This window comes from Heterodontus francisci, chromosome 15 (assembly GCF_036365525.1).
Source record: "Heterodontus francisci isolate sHetFra1 chromosome 15, sHetFra1.hap1, whole genome shotgun sequence".
Taxonomy (NCBI): domain Eukaryota; kingdom Metazoa; phylum Chordata; class Chondrichthyes; order Heterodontiformes; family Heterodontidae; genus Heterodontus; species Heterodontus francisci.
Genome location: NC_090385.1, coordinates 909,979 through 935,882, shown reverse-complemented (window position 1 = coordinate 935,882; position 25,904 = coordinate 909,979). Strand labels below are relative to the sequence as shown.

The window sequence follows — 25,904 nt, the reverse complement described above, 5'->3', positions numbered from 1 at the left end:
CACTGCTCCCGAAATGCTCCCCCACTGAAACTTCGACCACCTGGCCGGGCTCATTCCCCAATACCAGGTCCAGAATGGCACCATCCCTAGTTGGACTATCTACATACTGTTTCAAGAAGCCCTCCTGGATGCTCCTCACAAATTCTGTCCCATCCAAGCCCCTAGCACTAAGTGAGTCCCAGTCAATATTGGGGAAGTTAAAATCACCCACCACTACAACCCTGTTAACTTTACATCTTTCCAAAATCTGTCTACATATCTGCTCCTCTACCTCCCGCTGGCTGTTGGGAGGCCTGTAGTAAACCCCCAACATCGTGACTGCACCCTTCCTATTCCTGAGCTCCACCCATATTGCCTCGCTGCATGACCTCTCTGAGGTGTCCTCCCGCAGTACAGTACAGAACATAAGAAATAGGAGTAGTAGGTCATACAACCACTCAACCCAGCTCCACCTTTTAGTAAGATCATGGCTGATCTTCTCCCTAACTCTCCTTTCTCACACTATCCCCATGTCTACTGCTCTGGTTAATCTTCGAATGCTTTTTATTTCATGGTTGCACAAAGGAAGATGGTTGTGGTTGTTCGAGGAAAATCATTTCAGCTCCAGATATCACTGCAGGAGTTCCTCAGGGTAGTGTCCTAGGCGCAAGCATCTTCAGCTGCTTCATCAATAACTTTCCCTCCATCATAAGGTCAGAAGTGGGGATGTTCACTGGTGGTTGAACAGTGTTCAGTTCTAGTCAACTCCTCAGTTAATGAAGCAGTCAGTGCCCACATGCAGCAAAAGCTGGCTTGAGTTGATAAGTGGCAAGTAACATTCACGCCACACAAGTGCCAGGCAGTGACCATCTCCAACAAGAAAGAATCTAACCATCTCCCCTTGACATTCAACAGCATTACCATCGCTGAATCCCCCACTATCAACATCCTAGGGATTACCATTGACCAGAAACTTAACTGGAGTAGCCATATAAATACCATGGCTATAAGCGCAGGTCAGAAGCTGTGAATTCTGCAGCGAATAACCCACCATCTACAAGTCACAACACACGAGAGTGATAGAATACTCTACGTTTGCCTGGATGAATGTAGCTCCAACAACATTCAAGCAGACAAAGCAGCCCGCTTGATTGGCACCCCAGCTTAAACGTTCACTCCCTCCACCACCGACCCACAGTGACAACAGTGTGTACCATCTACAAGATGGACTGCAGCAACGCACCAAGGCTCCTTCCACACACCTTCCAAACCTGTGGCTTCTACCACCTAGAAGGACAAGGGCAGCAGATTGGTGAGAACACCACCACCTGCAAGTTCCCCTCCAAGTCACACACCATCCTGACTTGGAACTATATCGCCGTTCCTTCACTGTCGTTGGGTCAAAATCCTGGAACTCCCTTCCTAACAGCACTGTGGGTGTACCTACCCCACATGGACTGCAGCGGTTCAAGAAGGCAGCTCACCACCACCTTCTCAAGGGCAATTAGGGATGGGCAATAAATGTTGGCCTTGTGAACAACATTCCCATCCTATGATTGAATAAAAGAACACTGATCATTTCTTCTCATGTGACCGTCCATCTTTGCTCCCTCAAGTCCAACAGCAAATGTGAACATGTCTGGAGCACAATTGGTTTGGTCATCTATTACCTCCTGAAAATCTTTGAATCATAGAATGATTACAACACAGAAGGACCTGGACATGCAGCGGAAGTGCTGTAACCTGCAAGGCTGCGGATAAGGTGCTGGAAGGTGGGATTAGATTGGGCATCTAGTTGTTTCAGCCGGCGCAGACATGATGGGCTGAATAGCCTCCTTCTGTTCCGTAACTTTTCTATGGTTCTAAGGAGGCCATTTGGCCCATTGTGTTCATGCCAAAATAATACTTTCATCTCTGGGTGGGTGTCACACTTTGTCACACACCATCCTGGGCGGCACAGTGGCGCAGTGGTTAGCACCGCAGCCTCACAGCTCCAGGGACCCGGGTTCGATTGTGGGTACTGCCTGTGCGGAGTTTGCAAGTTCTCCCTGTGACCATGTGGGTTTTCGCTGGGTGCTCCGGTTTCCTCCCACAACCAAAGACTTGCAGGTGATAAGTAAATTGGCCATTGTAAATTGCCCCTAGTGTAGGTAGGTGGTAGGGAATATGGGATTACTGTAGGGTTAGTATAAATGGGTGGTTGTTGGTCGGCACAGACTTGGTGGGCCAAAGGGCCTGTTTCAGTGCTGTATCTCTAAATACATTTTTTTTTTAAATCCTGACTTTGAACTATATTGCTATTCCTTCACTGTCACTTGGTGCTGGAACTCCCTTCCTAACAGCATTAAGGATGTACCTACACTACATGGACTGCAGCGGTTCAAGAAGGCGGCTTGCCACCACCTTCTCAAAGGCAATTGGGGCTGGGCAATAAATACTGGCCTAGTCAGTGATGCCCACGTCCCATGAACAAATTTAATAAAATAGTCGTTTGGTAGTACAGAACTTGAGTATTGCTGAAAATAGAGACATGTTGTCGAAGTTTTTCGTCTTGCCTTTGTCAGGACAAGCCGCAAGAATACCAATGTAAGGGAAAACAGCATCTTTATTTGCCTTTCATTGCAGCAGCTTTTTCGGGAGCAGAGTGTGAGCGAGTGAGCAGCTGGGAAGGTCAGTTTGAAAGTAAACTTAATTTCATTTTGTTTTCGACGGAGGCCAGGGGGCTGCTGGGTAAGTAAAACACTATATATTTGGGTGGTTTAAAATAACTTTCCTTTCATTGCAGCAGCTTTTTCGGGAGCAGAGTGTGAGCGAGTGAGCAGCTGGGAAGGTCAGTTTGAAAGTAAACTTAATTTCCTTTTGTTTTCGGCAGAGGCCAGGGGGCTGCTGGGTAAGTAAAACACTATATATTTGGGCGGTTTAAAATAACTTTCCTTTCATTGCAGCAGCTTTCTCGGGAGCAGAGTGTGAGCGAGTGAGCAGCTGGGAAGGTCAGTTTGAAAGTAAACTTAATTTCCTTTTGTTTTCGGCAGAGGCCAGGGGGCTGCTGGGTAAGTAAAACACTATATATTTGGGCGGTTTCTGAACCCGAGACACCACACATGTAGTGTCTCCCACCCGCCCTCCTCCTCTAACCAAAAAAAAAAAGGACTCGGTGGGGTGTTTATAAGGTAAGGCTTTTTCTATTTCTCTGGTTTTATCGTGATTGGTAAAAACTTTTCGTTCCTTTTTCATTTAACTAAGTTAAGCTTAAGATTAAAAATGGCAGGAGATCTCAGACCCGTGTCATGCTCCTCTTGCTCAATGTGGGAGCTCAGGGACATGGCTGATGTCCCTGACTCCTTCACGTGCAGTAAGTGTGTCCAACTGCAGCTCTTGTTAGACCGCATGACGGCTCTCGAGCTGCGGATGGACTCACTTTGGAGCATGCGCGATGCTGAGGAGGTCGTGGATAGCACGTTTAGTGAATTGGTCACACCGCAGATTAGGATTGCTGAGGGAGAAAGGGAATGGGTGACCAAAAGGCAGAGAAAGAGCAGGAAGGCAGCGCAGGAGTCCCCTGCGGTCATCTCCCTCCAAAACAAGTATACCGTTTTGGATACTGTTGAGGGAGATGGCTCACCAGGGGAAGGCAGCAGTAGCCAGGTTCATGGCACCGTGGCTGGCTCTGCTGTTCAGAAGGGCGGGAAAAAGAGTGGAAGGGCTATAGTCGTAGGGGATTCGATTGTAAGGGGAGTAGATAGGCGGTTCTGTGGTCGAAAACGAGACTCCCGAATGGTATGTTGCCTCCCAGGTGCACGGGTCAGGGATGTCTCAGATCGGCTGCAGAACATTTTAAAGGGGGAGGGTGAACAGCCAGTTGTCATTGTGCACATAGGCACCAATGATATAGGTAAAAAACGGGATGAGGTCCTACAAGCAGAGTTTAGGGAGTTAGGAGCCAAGTTAAAAAGCAGGACCTCAGAGGTAGTAATCTCAGGATTGCTACCAGTGCCACGTGATAGTCAGAGTAAAAATGAAAGAATAGTCAGGATGAATGCGTGGCTTGAGAGATGGTGCAGGAAGGAGGGGTTCAGATTTTTGGGACATTGGGACCGGTTCTGGGGGAGGTGGGACTATTACAAATTGGACGGTCTACACCTGGGCCGGACTGGAACCAATGTCCTTGGGGGTGCTTTTGCTAACGCTGTTGGGGAGGGTTTAAACTAATGTGGCAGGGGGATGGGAACTAATTGAGGTCAGTTGACAGTAAGGAGGTAGTAACAAAAGCCTGTAAGGAACTAGATAATGAAGTCAGTGTGACTAAGGGGAAGAGCAGGCAGGGAGCAGATGATGAATATAAAGGGACTGGTGGTCTGAGGTGCATTTGTTTTAATGCAAGAAGTGTAGTAGGTAAGGCAGATGAACTTAGGGCTTGGATTAGTACCTGGGAGTATGATGTTATTGCTATTACTGAGACTTGGTTGAGGGAAGGGCATGATTGGCAACTAAATACCCCAGGATATCGATGCTTCAGGCGGGATAGAGAGGGAGGTAAAAGGGGTGGAGGAGTTGCATTACTGGTCAAAGAGGATATCACAGCTGTGCTGAAGGAGGGCACTATGGAGGACTCGAGCAGTGAGGCAATATGGACAGAACTCAGAAATAGGAAGGGTGCGGTAACAATGTTGGGGCTGTACTACAGGCCTCCCAACAGCGAGCGTGAGATAGAGGTACAAATATGTAAACAGATTATGGAAAGATGTAGGAGCAACAGGGTGGTGGTGATAGGAGATTTTAATTTTCCCAACATTGACTGGGATTCACTTAGTGTTAGAGGTCTAGATGGAGCAGAATTTGTAAGGAGCATCCAGGAGGGTTTTCTAGAGCAGTATGTAAATAGTCCAACTCGGGAAGGGGCCATACTGGACCTGGTGTTGGGGAATGAGCCCGGCCAGGTGGTTGAAGTTTCAGTAGGGGACTACTTTGGGAATAGTGATCACAATTCCGTAAGCTTTAAAATACTCATGGACAAAGACGAGAGTGGTCCTAAAGGAAGAGTGCTAAATTGGGGGAAGGCCAACTATACCAAAATTCGGCAGGAGCTGGGAAATGTAGATTGGGAGCAGCTGTTTGAAGGTAAATCCACATGTGATATGTGGGAGGCTTTTAAAGAGAGGTTGATTAGTGTGCAGGAGAGACATGTTCCTGTGAAAATGAGGGATAGAAATGGCAAGATTAGGGAACCATGGATGACAGGTGAAATTGTGAGACTAGCTAAGAGGAAAAAGGAAGCATACATAAGGTCTAGGCGGCTGATGAAAGACGAAGCTTTGAAAGAATATCGGGAATGTAGGACCAATCTGAAACGAGGAATTAAGAGGGCTAAAAGGGGTCATGAAATATCTTTAGCAAACAGGGTTAAAGAAAATCCCAAAGCCTTTTATTCATATATAAGGAGAAAGAGGGTAACTAGAGAAAGGATTGGCCCACTAAAGGACAAAGGAGGAATGTTATGCGTGGAGTCAGAGAAAATGGGTGAGATTCTAAATGAGTACTTTGCATCGGTATTCACCGAGGAGAGGGACATGACAGATGTTGAGGTTAGGAACAGATGTTTGATTACACTAGGTCAAGTCGGCATAAGGAGGGAGAAAGTGTTGGGTATTCTAAAGGGCATTAAGGTGGACAAGTCCCCAGGTCCGGATGGGATCTATCCCAGGTTACTGAGGGAAGCGAGAGAGGAAATAGCTGGGGCCTTAACAGATATCTTTGCAGAATCCTTAAACACGGGTGAGGTCCCGGAGGACTGGAGAATTGCTAATGTTGTCCCCTTGTTTAAGAAGGGTAGCAGGGATAATCCAGGTAATTATAGACCGGTGAGCCTGACGTCAGTGGTAGGGAAGCTGCTGGAGAAGATACTGAGGGATAGGATCTATTCCCATTTGGAAGAAAATGGGCTTATCAGTGATAGGCAACATGGTTTTGTGCAGGGAAGGTCATGTCTTACCAACTTAATAGAATTCTTTGAGGAAGTGACAAAGTTGATTGATGAGGGAAGGGCTGTAGATGTCATATACATGGACTTCAGTAAAGCGTTTGATAAGGTTCCCCATGGTAGGCTGATGGAGAAAGTGAAGGCGCATGGGGTCCAAGGTGTACTAGCTAGATGGATAAAGAACTGGCTGGGCAACAGGAGACAGAGAGTAGCAGTAGAAGGGAGTTTCTCAAAATGGAGACGTGTGACCAGTGGTGTTCCACAGGGATCCGTGCTGGGACCACTGTTGTTTGTGATATACATTAATGATTTGGAGGAAAGTATAGGTGGACTGATTAGCAAGTTTGCAGACGACACTAAGATTGGTGGAGTAGCAGATAGTGAAGGGGACTGTCAGAGAATACAGCAGAATATAGATAGATTGGAGAGTTGGGCAGAGAAATGGCAGATGGAGTTCAATCAGGGCAAATGCGAGGTGATGCATTTTGGAAGATCCAATTCAAGAGTGAACTATACAGTAAATGGAAAAGTCCTGGGGAAAATTGACGTCCAGAGAGATTTGGGTGTTCAGGTCCACTGTTCCCTGAAGGTGGCAACGCAGGTAAATAGAGTGGTCAAGAAGGCATACGGCATGCTTTCCTTCATCGGACGAGGTATTGAGTACAAGAGTTGGCAGGTCATGTTACAGTTGTATAGGACTTTGGTTCGGCCACATTTGGAATACTGCGTACAGTTCTGGTCGCCACATTACCAAAAGGATGGAGATGCTTTGGAAAGGGTGCAGAGGAGGTTCACCAGGATGTTGCCTGGTATGGAGGGCGCTAGCTATGAGGAGAGGTTGAGTAGATTAGGATTATTTTCATTAGAAAGACGGAGGTTGAGGGGGGACCTGATTGAGGTGTACAAAATCATGAGAGGTATAGACAGGGTGATAGCAAGAGGCTTTTTCCCAGAGTGGGGGATTCAATTACTAGAGGACACGAGTTCAAAGTGAAAGGGGAAAAGTTTAGGGGGGATATGCGTGGAAAGTTCTTTACGCAGAGGGTTGTGGGTGCCTGGAACGCGTTGCCAGCGGAGGTGGTAGATGTGGGCACGATGGCGTCTTTTAAGATGTATCTAGACAGATACATGAATGGGCAGGAAGAAAAGAGATACAGAACCTTAGAAAATAGGCGACATGTTTAGAGAGAGGATCTGGATCGGCGCAGGCTTGGAGGGCCGAAGGGCCTGTTCCTGTGCTGTAATTATCTTTGTTCTTTGTTCTTTGTTCTTTATACTGTATGAGAAGAGAGTGCTGATTGGTTGGCAAGTGAACTTTGATTGGTAGAGGCATTGCCATGGGGAATGCACCTGCTTACAGTGACTGACAAGCCTTATTTGAAATTTAAACCAGTCAGCTTGACGCTGATTGGTCAAGACATTGCACTGAAGAATGAACTTTGATGTACTAGTTGAGAAACCTGCTAAGGATTCTCTACCACTGTCTACCACAAATCTACCTTCAATGGTCAATACACACGTTGTGATTCTTACAATTCCACATGCTATAAGATTGGCCTCATCGGCAACTTCATAAATAGGGCCCGAGCCATTTGCTCACCATGCAAGCTTGATGCTGAAATAGGGCGAATCAAAGACATCCTGCGTAACAATGGCTACCCTGATCAGATCATAAACTGGCAATGCCTCTATCAATCAGAATTCACTTGCCAACCAATCAGCACTCTCTTCTCATACAGTATGAAGTTGTTGTTTTCCCTTACATTGGTATTCTTGCAGATCGTCCTGATGAGTGCAAGCTGAAAAGCTTCGACAACATGTTTCTATTTTCAGCAATACTAAAAGAAAAACAGTTGTTGTGATCTGGAACGCTTTGCCTGAAAGGGCAGTGAAACAGATTCATTAGCAACTTTCAAAAGGGAATTGGATAAATACTTGAAAAGGAAATGTTTGCAGGGCTATGGCGAAAGAACAGGTGACTGAGGTTAATTGGATAGTATTTCCAGAGTGCCAGAACAGGTGCAGTGGGCTGAATGACCTCCTTCTGCATTGTATCATTCTATGTAAAACATTTTTGAAAAGAAAGAGAAGGAATGATGTGGAATCTGAAACTCAGAACCATTACAGATGTCTTCTAATATAAATACTGCAGTTACTTGGGCTTTTTGGGATGTGAGCATCACTAAAAAGGACAGTATTTATTTCTCATCCCTAATTGCCCTTGAGAAGGTGGTTGTGAGCTGCCTTTTTGAACCACTGCAGTCCATGTGAGGTAGGTATACCCACAGTGCTGGGAGGAAGGGAGTTCCAGGATTTTGACCCAGCGACAGTAAAGAAACGGCAATATAGTTCCAAGTCAGGATGGTGTGTGACTTGGAGGGGAACTTGCAGGTGGTGGTGTTCCCATGCATCTGCTGCCCTTGTCCTTCTAGTTAGTAGAGGTCGCGGGTTTGGAAGGTGCAGTCTAAGGAGCCTTGGTGCGTTGCTGCAGTGCATCTTGTAGATGGTACACACTGCTGCCACTGTGCACCAGTGGTGGAGGGAGTGAATGTTGAAGGTGGTGGATGGGGTGCCAATCAAGCGGGCTGCTTTGCCCTGGATGGTGTCAAGCCTCTTGAATGTTGGAGCTGCACCCATTCAGGCAAGTGGAGAGTATTCCATCACACTCCTCACTTGTGCCTTGTAGATGGACAGGCTTTGGGGAGTCAGGAGGTGAGTTACTCACCACAGAATTCCCAGCCTCTGACCTGCTCTTGCAGCCACGGTATTTATATGGCTACTCCAGTTACATTTCTGGTCAACGGTAACCCCCAGGATGTTGATGGTGGGGGTCTCAGTGATGGTAATGCCATTGAATGTCAAGGGGAGATGGTTAGATTCTGTCTTGTTGGAGATGCTCATTGCCTGCTACTTGAGTAGCACGAATGTTACTTGCCACTTATCAGCCCAAGTCTAAATGTTGTCCAGGTCTTGTTGCACCTGGACATGGGCTGCTTCAGTATCTGAGGAGTAGCGAATGGTGCTGAACATTGTGCAATCATCAGGAATATCCCCACTTTTGACCTTATGATGGTGGGAAGGTCATTGATGAAGCAGCTGAAGATGATTGGGCCTAGGACACTACCCTGAGGAACTCCTGCAGCAATCCCCTAGGACTGAGATGATTGATCTCCAACAACCACAACCATCTTCCTTTGTGCTAGGTATGACTCCAACCAATGGAGGGTTTTCCCCTGGTTCCCAGTGACTTCAGTTTTGCTAGGGCTCCTTGATGTCATACTCAATCAAATGCTGCCTTGATGCCAGGGGCAGTCACTCTCACCCCACCTCTTGAGTTTAGCTCTTTAGTCCATGTTTGGGTAAAGGCTGTAATGAGGTCAGGAGCTGAGTGGCCATGGCGGAACCCAAATTGATCATCGGGGGGAATATTGTTGCTTTGTAAGAGTAGACTGATGGGGCGGTAATTGGCCAGATTAGATTTGTCCTGCTTTTTGTGGATAGGACAATTTTCCACATTGTCAGGTAGATGCCAGTGTTGTAGCTATACTGGAACAGCTTGGCTAGGGGCATGGCTAGTTCTGGAGCACAAGTCTTTGGGACTACAGCTGGGATGTTGTCAGGGCCCATAGCCTTAGCAGTATCCAGTGCCTTCAGCTGTTTCTTAATATCATAAGGAGTGAATTGAATTGTCTGAAGACTGGCATCTGTGATGCTGGGGACCTCAGGAGGAGGCCGAGATGGATCATCCTCTGGACACTTCTGGCTGAAGATGGATGCAAATGCTTCAGCCTTATCTTTTGCACTGATGTGCTGGGCTCCCCCATCATTGAGGATGGGAATATTTGTGGAGTCACCTCGTCCAGTTAGTTGTTTAATTGTCCACCACCATTCACGGCTGGATGTGGCAGGAATGCTGAGCTTAGATCTGATTTGTTGGTTGTGGGATCGCTTAGCTCTGACTATGTAAGCTTCTTCTGCTGTTTACCATGTATGTGTTGTAGCTTCACCAAGTTTTGAGGTTTTGAGGTATGCCTGGTGCTGCTCCTGGCATGCCCTCCTACACTCTTCATTGAATCAGGGTTGGTCTCCTGGCTTGATGGTAATGGTAGAGTGGGGGATATGCCGGGTCATGAGGTTACAGATTGTGGTTGAGTACAATTCTGCTGCTGCTGATGGCCCACAGCATCTTTTGGATGCTCAGTTTTGAGCTGCTAGATCTGTTGTGAATCTATCCTAATTAGTACGATGGTAGTGCCACACATGATGGAGGGTGTCCTCAGTGTGAAGACAGGACTTCATCTCCATAACCACTGTGCCGTGGTCACTCCTACCAATACTGTCATTGACATGTGCTTCTGCGATAGGTAGATTGATGAGGGTGAGGTCAAGTAGGTTTTTCCCTCTCGTTGGTTCTCTCACGACCCGCCACAGGCTCAGTCTGCAGATATTTCCCTCAGGACTCGGGCAATAGTGGTGCTGCTGAGTCACTCTTGGTGATGGACATTCTGTGCCCTTGGTAACCTCAGTGCTTCTTCCAAACAGTGTTCAACATGGAGGAGTACTGATTCAGCAGCTTGGGCGGGGTGGTGGGGAATGGTAGGTGGTAATCAGCAGGAGGTTTTCTTGCCCATATTTGACCTGATGCCATGAGACGTCATGGGATCTGGAGTCAATGTTGAGGACTCCCAGGGCTACTCCTTCCTGACTGTATACCACTGGGCCGCCACCTCCGGTGGGTTCGGCCTTCCAATGGGATCGGACATACCCAGGGATGGTAATGGAAGAGTTTAAAGTGCTGCTTTAAAGTGACGGGCCTGGTTACCAGATAAACATCTCAACCATGCCCCAGACCTCAGACAACCTGTGAGTAACACCATGAAGATCGAGAATGTAGATGTAACTTTAATTCTAAATCTTGAAATTTATAGGTTTGTTAAGATGCTTTGCAGCTCACCAAACCTGGACCTGGAGGAAATGGTGCATAATATGTGAACATACCTGCTGTTGGTCTTGTTCCGGATAAGGGCCCTTAAGTCTATGTAATGTAATTAACATGAACTTACAGAAGGCATTCAATGAGGTTCCACATAAGATACTGTTAATAGAAATGAGAACTCTTGGAATTGGAGGCAAGATATTGGCTTGGACAGAGAATTGGATATAGAACCATAGAAAAAGTACAGCACAGAAGGAGACCATTCAGCCCATCTTGTCTGTGCCAGCTGAATAAACTATCCGCCCAAACTAACCCTACCTTCCAGTACCTGGTCCGTAGCCTTGCAAGTTACAGCACCTCAGGTGCATGTCCAGGTACCTTTTAAAAGAATTGAGGGTTTCTGCCTCCATCACCATTCCTGGCAGTGAATTCCAGACACCCACCACCCTCGGAGAAAAAGTTTCCCCTCATGTCCCCTCTAATCCATCTACCAATCACCTTAAATCTGTGTCCCATGGTAACTGATCTCCCCGCCAGCGGAAACAGGTCCTTCCTGTCTACTATATCTAGGCCTCTCATAATTTTGTACACCTCAATTAAGTCACCCCTCAGCCTCCTCTGTTCTAAGGAAAACAATCCTAGCCTATCCAATCTTTCCTCAGCTGCAACTTTCAAGTCCTGGCAACATTCTTGTAAATCTCCTCTGTACTCTCTCCAGAGCAACTATGTCCTTTCTGTAATGTGGTGACCAGAACTGTACACAAGACTCCAGCTGTGGCCTAACCAGCGTTTTATGCAGTTCCAGCATTATATCCCTGCTTTTGTATTCTATACCTCGGCCAATAAAGGAAAGCATTCCATAGGCCTTCTTCACTACTCTATCTACCTGTCCTGCCACCTTCAGGAACCTGTGGACATGCACTCCAAGATCTCTCACTTCTTCTACCCCTCTCAATATCCTCCCATTTATTGTGTATTCCCTCGCTTTATTTTCCCTCCCCAAATGCAATATCTCACACTTCTCTGGATTGAATTCCATTTGTCACTTTTCCGCCCATTTAACTAAAACAGTGATAATATTCTGGAGTCCACGGCTTTCCTCCTCACTATTAACTACATGGCTAATTTTTGTGTCATCAGCAAATTTCCCAATCATGCCTCCCACATTTAAGTCCAAATCATTAATATAGACCACAAGTAGCAAGGGACCCAACACTGAGCCCTGTGGAACACCACTGGAAACAGCTTTCCATTCGCAAAAACACCCATCGACAGCTACCCTTTGTTTTCTGTTCCTGAGCCAATTCTGGATCCAACCTGCTGCATTCTCCCATATCCCATGTTTCATTTTACTGGCAAGTCTGCCAAGTGGGACCTTGTCAAATGCTTTACTAAAATCCATGTAAACCACATTCACTGAACTACCCTCATCTACCCTCCTTGTCACTTCCTCAAAAAACTCAATCAAGTTAGTAAGACATGACCGTCCCCTAACAAATCCATGCTGACTATCCCTGATTAATCCGTGCCTTTCTAAGTGACAGTTTATCCTATCCCTCAGAATAGATTCTAACAATTTACCCACCACGGAGGTCAGACTGACTGGCCTATAATTACCTGGCTTATCCCTCACACCCTTTTTAAACAATAGTACAACGTTCGCAGACCTCCAATCGTCTGGTACCTCGCCTGTATCTAGTGAGGATTTGAAAATGATCCTCAGTGCATCCGCTATTTCCTCAGTGACCTCCTTTAACAACCTGGGATGCAATCCATCCGGCCCTGGCGATTTATCCACTTTCAGGGATGTCAGACCCTCAAGCACTTCCTCTCTCATTATGCTAATAGTATCTAATATTTCACACTCCTCCGCTTTAACTATAATGTCTGCATGAACCCTCTCCTTTGTGAAGACAAAGACAAAAAACTCATTAAGAACACTGCCCACATCCTCTGCATCCACGACTAAGTTCTCCTGTACATCTCTGATAGGCCCTGCCCTTTCCATAGTTATCCTCTTGCTCTTAATGTACTGATAAAACATCTTAGTGTTTTCCTTGATTTTACCTGCCAATAATTTTTCATGTCCTCTCTTTGCTTTTCTAATTTCTTTTTTTACTTCACCCCTGCACTTTCTATACTCCTCTAGGCTTTCTAAAGTATTAAGATATTTGTGATAGTCATAAGTTTCTTTTTTTGCTTTATCTTACCCTGTAAGCTTTTAGATAACCAGGCGGCTCTAGATTTGGCAGTACCACCCTTTATCTTTGTGGGGACATGTCTGCACTGTGCCTGTAGTATCTCGGTCTTGAATGCCTCCTACTGGTTTGCCACTGATTTTCCTTCAAGTAACTGTATCCAGACCACTTTTGCCAGATCACCTCTCAGTTTTGTAAAATTTACCTTCTCCCAATTTAGAACCTTTGCTTCTGTTTTATCTTTGTCGTTTTCCATAATTATGCTAAAACTAACTGTATTATGGTCACTATCTCCAAAATGGTCACCCACTGTTACTGCATCCACTTGCCCAGCTTCATTACCGAAGTCTAAATCTAGAATTGCGCCCCCTCTCGTTGGGCTTGTTATGTGCTGGCTAAAAAAGTTCTCTTGAACATAGTTCAAGAATTTTGTGCCCTCTGTGCCCTTCACACTATTTGTATTCCAGTTGATATTGGGGTAGTTGAAATCCCCAACTATTATTGCCCTAATGCTTTTGCACTCAGAAATCTGCCTACATATTTGTTCTTTAATCTCCCTCTCACTATTTGGGGGTCTATAGTACACTCCCAGTAATGTAGCTGCCCCCTTTTTATTTCTGAGCTCCACCCCTATGGCCTCTTTTGATGATTCATTTAGCATATCATCCCTCCTCAAAGCTGCTATTGATTCTTTAACTAATAATGCTACCCGCTCCTTTTTTATCCCCCTCTCTATCCCACCTGAAAACCCTATATCCAGGGATGTTGAGCTGCCATTCTTGCCCCTCTTTAAGCCAAGTTTCCATTATAGAAATGATATTGTGCTGCCATGTGTCTATCTGTGCCCTCAGCTCATCGACTTTATTTACTATACTCCTTGCATTTAAATAAATACCCTTTAACACTGCCAAATTCCTGTGTTGCACACTTTTTACCCTTTGCTTCTTCTGCCTTTCAGAGTCACTCGCTAATTTTCTGTGTCCTGTTCCCTGTCCTGAAACTGTCCTATCTGAAACTGCCCTCAGGTTCTCATCCCCCTGCTAATCTAGTTTAAACCATCCCCAACAGCACTAGCAAACCTTCCTGCAAGGAAATTTGTCCCAGTCCTGTTCAGGTGCAGACCGTCTGGCTTGTACAGGTCCCACCTTCCCCAGAACCGGTCCCAATGCCCCAGAAATCTGAAGCCCTCCCTCCTTAACCATCTCTCCAGCCACGCATTCATCTGGTGTATTCTCCTATTTCTATGCTCACTAGCACTTGGCCTTGGGAGTAATGCAGAGATTAGTACCCTTGTTGTCCTGCTTGCTAATCTCTTTCCTAACTCCCTAAACTCAGCCTGCAGAACCTCATCCCTCTTACTTGTTATATTGTTGGTACCAATGTGCACCACGAGCTCCAGCTGTGCACCCTCGCCCTCCAGAATGTTCTGTAGCCATTCGATGACATCCGTGACCCTTGCTCCAGGGAGGCATCGTACCATCCTGAAATCACATCTGCGACCACAAAAACACCTATCTTTCCTCTAACCAGAGAATCCCCTACCACTATTGCTCTATATGGTAGGAGACAGATAGTAGGGATAATGGATATGTATTCCAGTTGGCAGGATGTGACTAATGGTGTCCCCCAGGGATCTGTATTGGGGCCACAGCTTTTCATTGTATTTATATATGACTTGGATGAAGGAATAGAGAGTTCATTGACGACACTAAATTAGGCAGCAAGTAAATAGTGTCCACAGGGGTAGAAAGTTGCAAAGTGACATTGATCGAGCAGCAGCGAGAGCAGGAACAGGCGAGAGGAGCCGGGAGATAAAAGGAGCCGAAGCCAGAGAACAGAAGCAGCAGCGAGAGTGCTCTGTTCTGTTCTGTTCTGTGGACCTGCTTGACCAGCAAAAATTGAAGTGTGACATCACAGGAGAGCTGGTAACTGATTGGTGGGTATTTCTTTCTTCCATTTGAGTAGCGGGAGCGGTGAGAGTGCGAGTCAGGGGGCAGCCGGGAGGGTAAGTTTCACGATAAAGTACTTACCTCGTGATTCGGCGGACGCGGACACAGGGACTGCTGGGTAAGTGAACTTATATATTCGGGCAGTGGCTAAACCCGAAACACTACACGTGTAGTGTTTCCCACCCATCTCCTCCTCTAACCAAAAAAAAGGACTCTTGTGTGGAGGGTTTGGTAAGGTAAGGTTTTCATTTATTTTTTTTTTTAAATCTCTTTTGTCAATTTCGAGCAGAGGGGATGGAAGCTAGGGCAGTTGCATGCTCCTCTTGCAGGATGTGGGAGGTGAGGGTCACCACTTATGTCCCTGCTGACTTCACCTGTGAGAAGTGCACCCAACTCCAGCTCCTCACAGACCGTGTTAGGGAACTGGAGCTGGAGGAACTTCAGATCATTCAGGAGGCTGAGGGGGTGATAGAGAGCAGTTATAGGGAAGTAGTGACACCTAAGTTACAGGATAAAGGTAGCTGGGTGACTGTCAGGGGAGGGAAAGGGAATAGGCGCACAGTGCAGGGATCCCCTGTGGCCGTTCCCCTCAATAATAAGTATACCGTTTTGGATACGGTTGGTGGGGATTGGACCTACCAGGGGAAAGCCACAGCAGCCAGGTCTCTGGCACTGAGCCTGGCTCTGTGGCTCAGAAGGGAAGGGGGGAGAATAGGAGAGCGATAGTGATAGGACATTCAATGGTTAGAGGAACAGACAGGAGATTCTGTGGTCGTGAACGAGACTCCCGTATGGTATGTTGCCTCCCGGGTGCCAGGGTCAGGGATGTCTCGGATCGAGTCTACAGGATTCTTAAGGGGGAGGGGGAGCAGCCAGAGGTCGTGGTACATATCGGTACCAATGACATAGCTAGGAAAAGGGATGAGGACCTGAAAAGCGAATATAGGGAGTTAGGTTGGAAGCTAAAAGGCAGGACGAGCAGAATAGTAATCTCAGGATTGATACCGGTGCCACGTGCTAGTGAGGCTAGAAACAGAGAGCGAGTGCAACTGAACACGTGGCTACAGAGCTGGTGTAGGAGGGAGGGCTTCAGATATGTGGATCATTGGGATACCTTCTGGGGAAGGTGGGACCTGTACAAGAAGGACGGGTTGCATCTGAGTGGCACAGTGGTGCAGTGGTTAGCACTGCAGCCTCACAGCTCCAGCGACCCGGGTTCAATTCTGGGTACTGCCTGTGTGGAGTTTGCAAGTTCTCCCTGTGTCTGCGTGGGTTTCCTCCGGGTGCTCTGGTTTCCTCCCACAAGCCAAAAGACTTGCAGGTTGGTAGGTACATTGGCCATTATAAATTGCCCCTAGTATGGGTAGGTGGTAGGGAAATATAGGGACAGGTGGGGATGTGGTAGGAATATGGGATTAGTGTAGGATTAGTATAAATGGGTGGTTGATGGTCGGCACAGACTCGGTGGGCCGAAGGGCCTGTTTCAGTGCTGTATCTTTAAACATGAACTGGAGGGGCACCAATATCCTGGGCGGGAGGTTTGCTAGAGCTCTTCGGGAGGGTTTAAACTAGTTTGGCAGGGGGAAGGGAACCGGAGCTACGGATCAGTGGATGGGGTAGCTGTTGAACAGGCAGATACCGAGTGCAGAGAGTCTGTGAGGAAGGTTAGACAGCTGACAGGGCAAAGTTGCAGCCAGTATGATGGGTTGGTGTGTCTATTTTAGATGTTATGGATTATGATTATGGATGTTGGATGTTCCGGGGTTTAGATGTTTCAAAAGGAATAGGGAGGGAGGTAAAAGAGGTGGGGGAGTGGCATTGCTAATCAGGGATAGTATCACAGCTGTAGAAAGGGAGATCGTCGAGGAGGGTTTGTCTACTGAGTCATTATGGGTGGAAGTCAGAAACAGGAAAGGAGCAGTCACTTTATTGGGAGTTTTCTATCGACCCCCCAATAGCAACAGAGACATGGAGGAACAGATTGGGAGGCAGATTTTGGAAAGGTGCAGAAGTAACAGGGTTGTTGTCATGGGTGACTTCAACTTCTCTAATATTGATTGGAACCTCCTTAGAGCAAATAGTTTGGATGGAGCAGATTTTGTCAGGTGTGTCCAGGAAGGTTTCCTGACTCAATATGTAGATAGGCTGACTAGAGGGGAGGCTATGTTGGATTTGGTGCTTGGCAACGAACCAGGCCAGGTGGCAGATCTCTCGGTGGGAGAGCATTTCGGTGATAATGATCACAACTCCCTGACCTTTACTATAGTCATGGAGAGGGACAGGAGCAGACGGGATGGGAAAATATTTAATTGGGGGAGGGGGAATTACAATGCTATTCGGCAGGAACTGGGGAGCTTAAATTGGGAACAGATGTTCTCAGGGAAATGCACGACAGAAATGTGGAGGTTGTTTGGGGAGCACTTGCTGCGACTGCTGGATAGGTTTGTCCCGATGAGGCAAGGAAGGGATGGTAGGGTGAAGGAACCTTGGATGACAAGAGATGTGGAACAGCTAGTCAAGAGGAAGAAGGAAGCTTACTTAAAGTTGAGGAAACAAGGATCACTCAGGGCTCTAGAGGGTTACAAGGTAGCCAGGGAGGAATTGAAGAATGGACTTAAGAGAGCTAGAAGGGGACATGAAAAAGTCTTGGCGGGTAGGATTAAGGAAAATCCCAAGGCGTTCTACACTTACGTGAGCGTGAGGAACAAGAGGATGGCCAGAGTGAGGGTAGGGCCGATCAGGGATAGTGGAGGGAAACTGTGCCTGGAGTCGGAGGAGGTAGGGGAGGTCCTTAATGAATACTTTGCTTCAGTATTCACTAGTGAGAGGGACCTTGTCGTTTGTGAGGACAGCGTGAAACAGGCTGATATGCTTGAACATGTTGATGTTAAGAAGGAGGATGTGCTGGAAATTTTGAAAGACATGAGGAGAGATAAGTCCCCGGGGCCAGACGGGATATACCCAAGGTTATTACGGGAAGCGAGGGAACAGATTGCCACGCCTTTGGCGATGATCTTTGCGTCCTCACTGTCCACTGGAGTAGTACCAGATGATTGGAGGGTGGCAAATGTTATTCCCTTGTTCAAGAAAGGGATAACCTTGGATAACCCTGGGAATTACAGACCAGTCAGTCTTATGTCGGTGGTGGGCAAATTATTGGAGAGGATTCTGAGAGACAGGATTTATGATTATTTGGAAAAGCATAGTTTGATTAGAGACAGTCAGCATGGCTTTGTGAGGGGCAGGTCATGCCTCACAAGCCTTATTCAATTCTTTGAGGATGTGACAAAACACATTGATGAAGGAAGAGCAGTGGATGTGGTGTATATGGATTTTAGCAAGGAGTTTGATAAGGTTCCCCATGGTAGGCTCATTCAGAAAGTAAGGAGGCATGGGATACAGGGAAATTTGGCTGTTTGGATACAGAATTGGCTGGCCCATAGAAGACAGAGGGTGGTAGTAGATGGAAAGTATTCAGCATGGAGCTCGGTGACCAGTGGTGTTCCGCAGGGATCTATTCTGGGACCTCTGCTCTTTGTGATTTTTATATATGACTTGGATGAGGAAGTGGAAGACTGGGTTAGTAAGTTTGCCGATGACACAAAGGTTTCTGGAGTTGTGGATAGTGTGGAGGGCTGTTGTAGGTTGCAACGGGACATTGACAGGATGCAGAGCTGGGCAGAGAAGTGGCAGATGGAGTTCAACCTGGAAAAGTGTGAAGTGATTCATTTTGGAAGGTCGAATTTGAATGCAGAATACAGGCTTAAAGACAGGATTCTTGGCAGTGTGGAGGAACAGAGGGATCTTGGGGTCCACGTCCATAGATCCCTCAAAGTTGCCACCCAAGTTGATAAGAAGGCGTATGGGGTGTTGGCTTTCATTAACAGGGGGATTGAATTTAAGAGCCGTGAGGTTATGCTGCAGCTCTATAAAGCCCTGGTTAGACCACACTTGGAATATTGTGTTCAGTTCTGGTCGCCTCATTATAGGAAGGATGTGGAAGCTTTAGAGAGGGTGCAGAGGAGATTTACCAGGATGCTGCCTGGACTGGAGGGCATGTCTTATGAAGAAAGATTGAGGGAGCTAGGGCTTTTCTCATTGGAGCGAAGAAGGATGAGAGGTGACTTGATAGAGGTGTACAAGATGATGAGAGGCATCGATAGAGTGGATAGCCAGAGACTTTTTCCCAGGGCAGAAAGGGCTATCACCAGGGGGCATAATTTTAAGGTGATTGGAGGAAGGTTTCAGGGAGATGTCAGAGGTAGGTTCTTTACACAGAGAGTGGTGGGTGCGTGGAATGCGCTGCCAGCGGTGGTAGTAGAAGCAGATACATTAGGGACATTTAAGCGACTCTTGGATAGGTACATGTTTGATAGTAGAATGAAGGGTATGTAGGTAGTTTGATCTTAGGGTAGGTTAGAGGGTCGGCACAACATCGTGGGCTGAAGAACCTGTACTGTGCTGTACTGTTCTATGTTCTATGATTAAGTGAATGGGCAAAACTATGGCAGATGGAGTTCAATGTGGGGAAATGTGAGGTCACCCACTTTAGACCCAAGACAGATACACCAGGGTACTTTTTAAATGGTGAGATGCTATGAACTATGGTTGAGCAGAGAGAATTAAGGGTCCAAGTACTGACATCACTAAAAGCTAGTGAACAGGTACAAAATATTATTAAAAAGCCTAATAAAATGTTCACACAAAGGGTAGTTGGACTGTGGAACTCTCTCCCCCAGAAAGCTGTTGACGCTCGGGGGGGCAAATTGAAAATTTAAGAACTGAAGATTGATAGATTTTTGTTGGGCTAGGGTATTCAGGAACCAATTTGAAATACAGATTAGCCATGATCTATTTTAATAGCAGAACAGACTTGAGGGGCTGAATGGCCTCCTAATGTTCTTGTGTAATGTGCAAGTTGTCAATTCTGGATCCAGTTTTGACAGCAATCCTCAACCAGTAAAATTCTGTTGGCTGAATTCCAACCCCCCCCCCCCCCCCCCACCACACACTCCCACAAAATGAACGGGTGCACAAGAGTTATAGATTGTGTATCCCTGTTTACTCCAGGGGTTGTTGCTTGACAGTGTTATGACCGGTTGAGGAAGGGTCTCAGGCTCCCCTCTCGTCCCTTTCCTGGTTTGGCCATAACAGGGTTTATCTTTTAAAACACAGTGATTTTAGCTTACCACCTCAATGAGTCCTTGCTCACTGCTCTCTAATTGAAACCAATGAACTAATCAGACAGGTTTTCATAGGTTTAAACAAGAAAGATGTAGGTTTATTAGCCTTATCACTCTAACTCGGTTAAAATTACTAAAATATGCGACGCAACCATGCTAGCGTGCATACGAGATAAACAAGCATACAAATAGATACAGAGGGGGAGAAAGAATTGGGGGCGGCATTGAAGTAGGGTTGGCAATAAATAGAATTTAGTTACTGTCTTTTGTTTTTGCTGTAAAGTCCTTGGTTGAAGTTGAGGTCTTGGAGTTCTTGCTGGGGCCCAGTGCACAATTTCTGACTTTTTTCTTTGGTACCAGAAGGCTGAAGAGGTGCTCTGTCTTGAGGCTTAAGCTGCTCCCATGGGTCCCTGGGACACTGCTGGAGAGAGAGAGAGGGGTGCTTTCTCCTTTGAGTTCAGCTGCAGTCTCCCAAAAAACCTTTCTGTGTGGCGCAATGCAAACAGTCCCCAGTCTGGCCAGCAGATAAGTCATGTGACCATCTCTTTGTTTGAGACAGCATCTTCTGGGAGGGTTGTTGATTCTCAAAGCTCTCCAGTCACACTCAGTAGGGTGTGGAATTCTGGCTCTTACACAGACAAAGAATGTTGATTAATCATGATTGCCCAGACCAATCTTGTTAATTGAATCAGTGAGCACTCCCATTGTCTCTATTCAACTGTCTCTCAGAATGCAAATGTGCAACCATGTTTTCAGATGTTTAGCTCTGGGTTTTTTAAAAAACAAGTTATGTTCAATGTCCAGTAAAAAAGGTTCAAGTAGTGTTCCATCTGACGAAATTAATGTTTCCATTTGGCAGGTATGATTTCTGTCACAACAGACATATTAAGTGAAGTAAAAGCAAAATACTCCAGTTCTGAAGAAGGGTCACTGACCTGAAATGTTAACTCTGCTTCCCTCTCCACAGATGCTGCCAGACCTGCTGATTATTTCCAGCATTTCTTGTTTTTATATTAAGTGAAGTTCCTTGCATTGTTTATTTTGCCCAGAGATTTTTTTCAGCTATATTGTCAGTATACAGCTGCATGTAAACTAGCTCAACTGTAATTATTTTGTTTAGGTCACTGAGGAAGTGTCTAAAAGCTTGATATTAATGAAGGAAATACTTTATGGCACAAGTGAGAAGGATGCACAGACTGAAGCTGTGGCCCAGTTAGCCCAGGAACTTTATAACTCCAATCTATTAAGCACTCTGATAGCTGGCCTCCATATGATCGACTTTGAGGTACAATAAAACAAAATTAGTTCATTCATTTTATGTCATATTAATGAGATCACTTTTTTTTATAAATGCATATCGGTCCCTGCTGTCATTTAATTTCAAAGTAATTTGCAAAAGATTATCATTTTAATTCAAAGACAGTTCAAATGGTAGCCTTTTGATTTGCACTTGTCTTCTGGATTTTAGTTTGGTAGGGACGAATGTTCCTCAATGGAAGGGGTTGGGGGGAGACATGTGGTCCCAGCTTCTCCCCCCACCTATCCTGGTGTGTTCCTTGCTGAACATGTGGTTTTATAGCTGAAGAAACACTTAAACACTTCCAATATGGGATGCTTCCTTTTAAGATGGATTTTTGCTTTCAGAATGTAAAGTGTGTTATATTAAGATCTCTTCTTTCTCCTGTTATTGTTGTATTTTGCACCTGTTAAGTTGACTTGTTTCACTCGTAAGCCTTTGGAAAGTCTGGATTCCTGAATTTCCTTTTGCTCTCACTTTAGGGCAAGAAGGATGTAGCACAGATCTTCAACAACATTCTCCGCAGGCAGATTGGCACAAGGACACCGACAGTAGATTATGTGTCCTCACACATGCAGATTCTCTTCATGTTGCTAAAGGGGTAAGTGTCATTAAATTCAGAAATTTGCAGTTGGAGATTTACGGGACATTCACTGCTTTCACTTTATATTTAAACGTCGGATCCTTTTTTCCTCTGTAGAAACTCTTCATTCCTGTTTTTAGATTTTAATTGATTGTCCAAGGGGAATTCAACTTTCATTACATGAATCAGGTTTTGGTTTAAATCATTTTATTTTACTTTCTTGGTCAGCCCAATGTGTAATGTGTGGTTACTCATGTTTAAATGCCTCAGAACCACATCATTGAGTTACTGTTTGGCTCTTATGGGGTCCACACACTCCCTGTGAGGGGAACCCTCCTCCCTTAAGGTCAGAGAGGTTATGGGAAAATTGGCAATAATCAAGGATTAGGGACCCTGGGGAACTGCTGGGTATTAAACTGAACAGCGCACCAGCTCATTGCACCAATGATCCTGCTGTTAATCTAGTTAGGACCACTTAATGTTAATGGGGTCAAGTGGGAAGAATCCAAGGATTCTCTGGATCCTTTTAAAGTGGTCCAAGTCTAAGTGGTCCATCATCAGCAGTTACCTGAAGAACCTGCCTAGTTCCAAAATTCTTTCACCTATTATCTTGGAACCAACTCTACCCAGAGACCCCATCTATTCCCCCCACAGTAGTTGGCCAGCCTGGGTTTGAGTCTTTGTTACACAATGGTAAATTCTCGAAACTTGATGTGTGTCTGTGTAAATTACACATGCACAATTTCTAAATCTGTTAAAACTATTTCACAACTTATTGTCAATTATATGCAACTTGTTAGTCTGTAGTATATTATTATAGCAAAAATAAACTATATATATTTAAAAAGGAACTATTACAGGCCCAGAATTCCCTGAAATGGCATAATCAGCAACTTATATTGAAATGTACACTGAGTTATACCAAAATTTCATGAAATTTAGCATCAAACCAGCATAAAGTGGAAAAGTCAGGGCTGAGGGAAGCACTGAGCTGATGCCATATTCCTTCTTTAAACTTCTCTTTATCTGTGAAAATCAAACTTTGAAGCCTTGACACCATCATTTGTGCACATTGGGTACAAAGAGATAAAAATTGGATTGTTCAGTTATTTGGACGCGGTGGTTGCAATTCGTGATCTGCCTACGTGGGTCCCAGCAGCAGTGAGCAGCACTTAAGTTTTGTGTTGCCACTTCAGTTAAACGATTGTGCTGCCTGAGCTGCTGCCTGGCTGCGTGCAAAACAGGGAACCTAACAGCGTGTGAGAATAGCATGGCTTCCAGTTCGCCTCCAGATCTTAAAGGCAGTCTGGCCCTCTTAAAGGGAAGCTACATTGTTTAACTGAAGGCTGCAGATAACTCATACTGACAGTCAAAATGAAGGAACGTGGAATACCACTTCGGTGAGAGGGCTACAAGATTCTCAGATACCACACTGAAGGAACGAGTGTCAAAGGTGGACGCAAGAAGAGGTCGTTTCCATGGAGGTCCAGGAGGCCCTCATGCCAGATCCCCCAAAGGCTGTGGGAGTAGGTGGCAAAGGAGGACAATGCTTGGGGACTGGCACTGAGGACCAGGCAGGAGTACCAGAAGAAGTTTAATGACCTCACATGCGTGGTTAAGGTCAGTGAGTGCATCTTCACATCACCTCTCATATCCACCACACCACCAGCCTCTCATGCTGCTTAATACGCCACACACCATCACTCACCCATCAGCAATCAGGACTTGGGCCTAACATTCACATATTACACACACACACCTATCTTCCACTGATACCAGCCTCACACTCACATATTGCTGCCCCTACATACCTTCAGCTATGGTAGGCACAACACCCCAAACAAAGTGCAACACAATCACTGACTTCCTGCCCTCTCTCTTACAGGACAAGTTTGTCCATAACAAGAGGAGGAACCAGAAAAGTGGTAGAAGTGGAGACAGGACCATCACGACTCAATTGACTCTGCCTGACCAAGAAAAAGACGGAACTGGACGCTCTGTATCTGAATGCGCATAACATTCGTAATATAACAGAAATATTATCAGCGCAAATAGAAATAAATAAATATATGACCTGATAGCCATTACAGAGATGTGGTTGCAAGGTGACCATGGCTGGGACCTGAATATTCAAAGGGTATTTGACATTACAGAAGGACAGGAAGCTAGGAAAAGGTGGTGGGGTTGCTCAGTTAATTCAGGGTGACATTATTACTCTCTCTTTGAATAGACAGCCTCGGTGACCTCTCTTACACAACAGTGCACTGAAACTCCAAGATGTTGTGAATTTTCTCCAGCACCAGCTTGGAATGAACACAAGCAATAGCAGCAGGAGTAGACCATTCGGCCCATCAAACCTGCTTCATCATTCAATACGATCATGATCTTAGGCTTCAACTCCACTTTCTCGCCCACTCACCATATCCCTTGATTCCCTGAGAAAGCAAAAATCTGTCTGTCCCAGCCTTAAATATATTTAGTGATGGAGCATCCATAACCCTCTGGGGTAGAGAATTCCAAAGATTCACAATCCTTTGAGTGAAGTAATTTCTTCTCATCTCCATCCTAAATGATCGACCCCTTATCCTGAGACTGTGCCCCCGTGTTTTAGATTCTTCTGCAAGCGGAAACAATCTCTGTGTCTACCCTATGTAGCCCCTTTAGAATCTTGTAAGTTTCAATGAGATCACCTCTCATTATTCTAAACTCCAGAGGGTATAGGCCCAATTTACTCAGTCTGTCATCATAGGACAACCCCCTCATCCCTGTACCGCCTCCAATCCAAGTGTATCTTAAATGTGGAGACCAAAACTGCACACAGTATTCCAGATGTGGTCTCAACAAAACCTTGTACAAATGTAGCAAGACTTCTTTATTCCTGTACTCCAATCCCCTTGCGATAAACGCCAACATTCCGTTTGCCTTCTTAATTGCTTGTTGTACTGCAGGCTAACTTGTTGCGTTCCTTATACAAGCACACCCAAGTCTCTTTGAACAGCAACACTTAGAAGTTGCACACCTTTAAAAAAAAAATCTTTTTTTTCCTATTCTTATGACCAAAGGGGTGGTCTGCACCTGAACCGTGCTGGGATCAGTGTTCTAGCAAACCATATAACTCGGGAAGAACAGAGGGTTTTAAACTAAACAAAGAGGATGGAGGGATCGAGCTTGGGTGGATGTAGCAAATCAAGGGGTAGAGTCAAGGCAGGAGAACAGAATAGTAATATGGAAAATGAAGGTCAGAGAATGACAGGAATGGACAGAAAGAAAAAACCTAAGACCACACCAACAGTCAAGACTAGATGTTACAAAGATAACAAAGACAAAATTAAAGGCTCTGTATCTCTGTATCTGAATGCATGTAGCATTCATAACATAGTGGATGAACTGATAGTACACATGGAAGTAAATAAATTTGATCTGATAGCCATTGCAGAGACATGGCTAGAGGATGACCTAGATTGGGTCCTGAATATTGAGGGGTATATGATGTTCAAGAAGAATAGGAAACTGGGTAAATGTGGAGGGGTTGCACTGTTAATCAAGGATGGCATTGGTGCAATAGAGATTAAATTGGTTCAGGAGATCAGGATATAGAATCAGTTTGGGTGGAGATGAGGAATAGTAGGGGAAAGAAGTCACTCGTGGGAGTGGTCTACAAGCCCCTTAACAGTAAACCATAATGTAGGACAAAGAATACAAGAAGAAATATTGGGTGCTTGTGATAAAGGGACGGCAATAATCATGGGTGATTTTAATCTACATATCAACTGGAAAAATCAGATTGGCAATAGTAGCCTGG

At 45.5% G+C, this 25,904-nt stretch overlaps 1 protein-coding gene across 1 annotated transcript in view; it reads left to right on the top strand.

Annotated features, from left to right (window-relative positions):
* The window catches only part of LOC137377458 (calcium-binding protein 39-like), a 147,932-nt gene that overhangs the window by 77,293 nt on the left and 44,735 nt on the right, over window positions 1-25,904 (top strand). Inside the window, exons 3-4 of the mRNA XM_068047050.1 lie at window positions 21,343-21,507; window positions 22,002-22,120. Coding sequence (XP_067903151.1) covers window positions 21,343-21,507; window positions 22,002-22,120 — 284 coding nt within the window. The remainder of the gene's footprint in view (window positions 1-21,342; window positions 21,508-22,001; window positions 22,121-25,904) is intronic.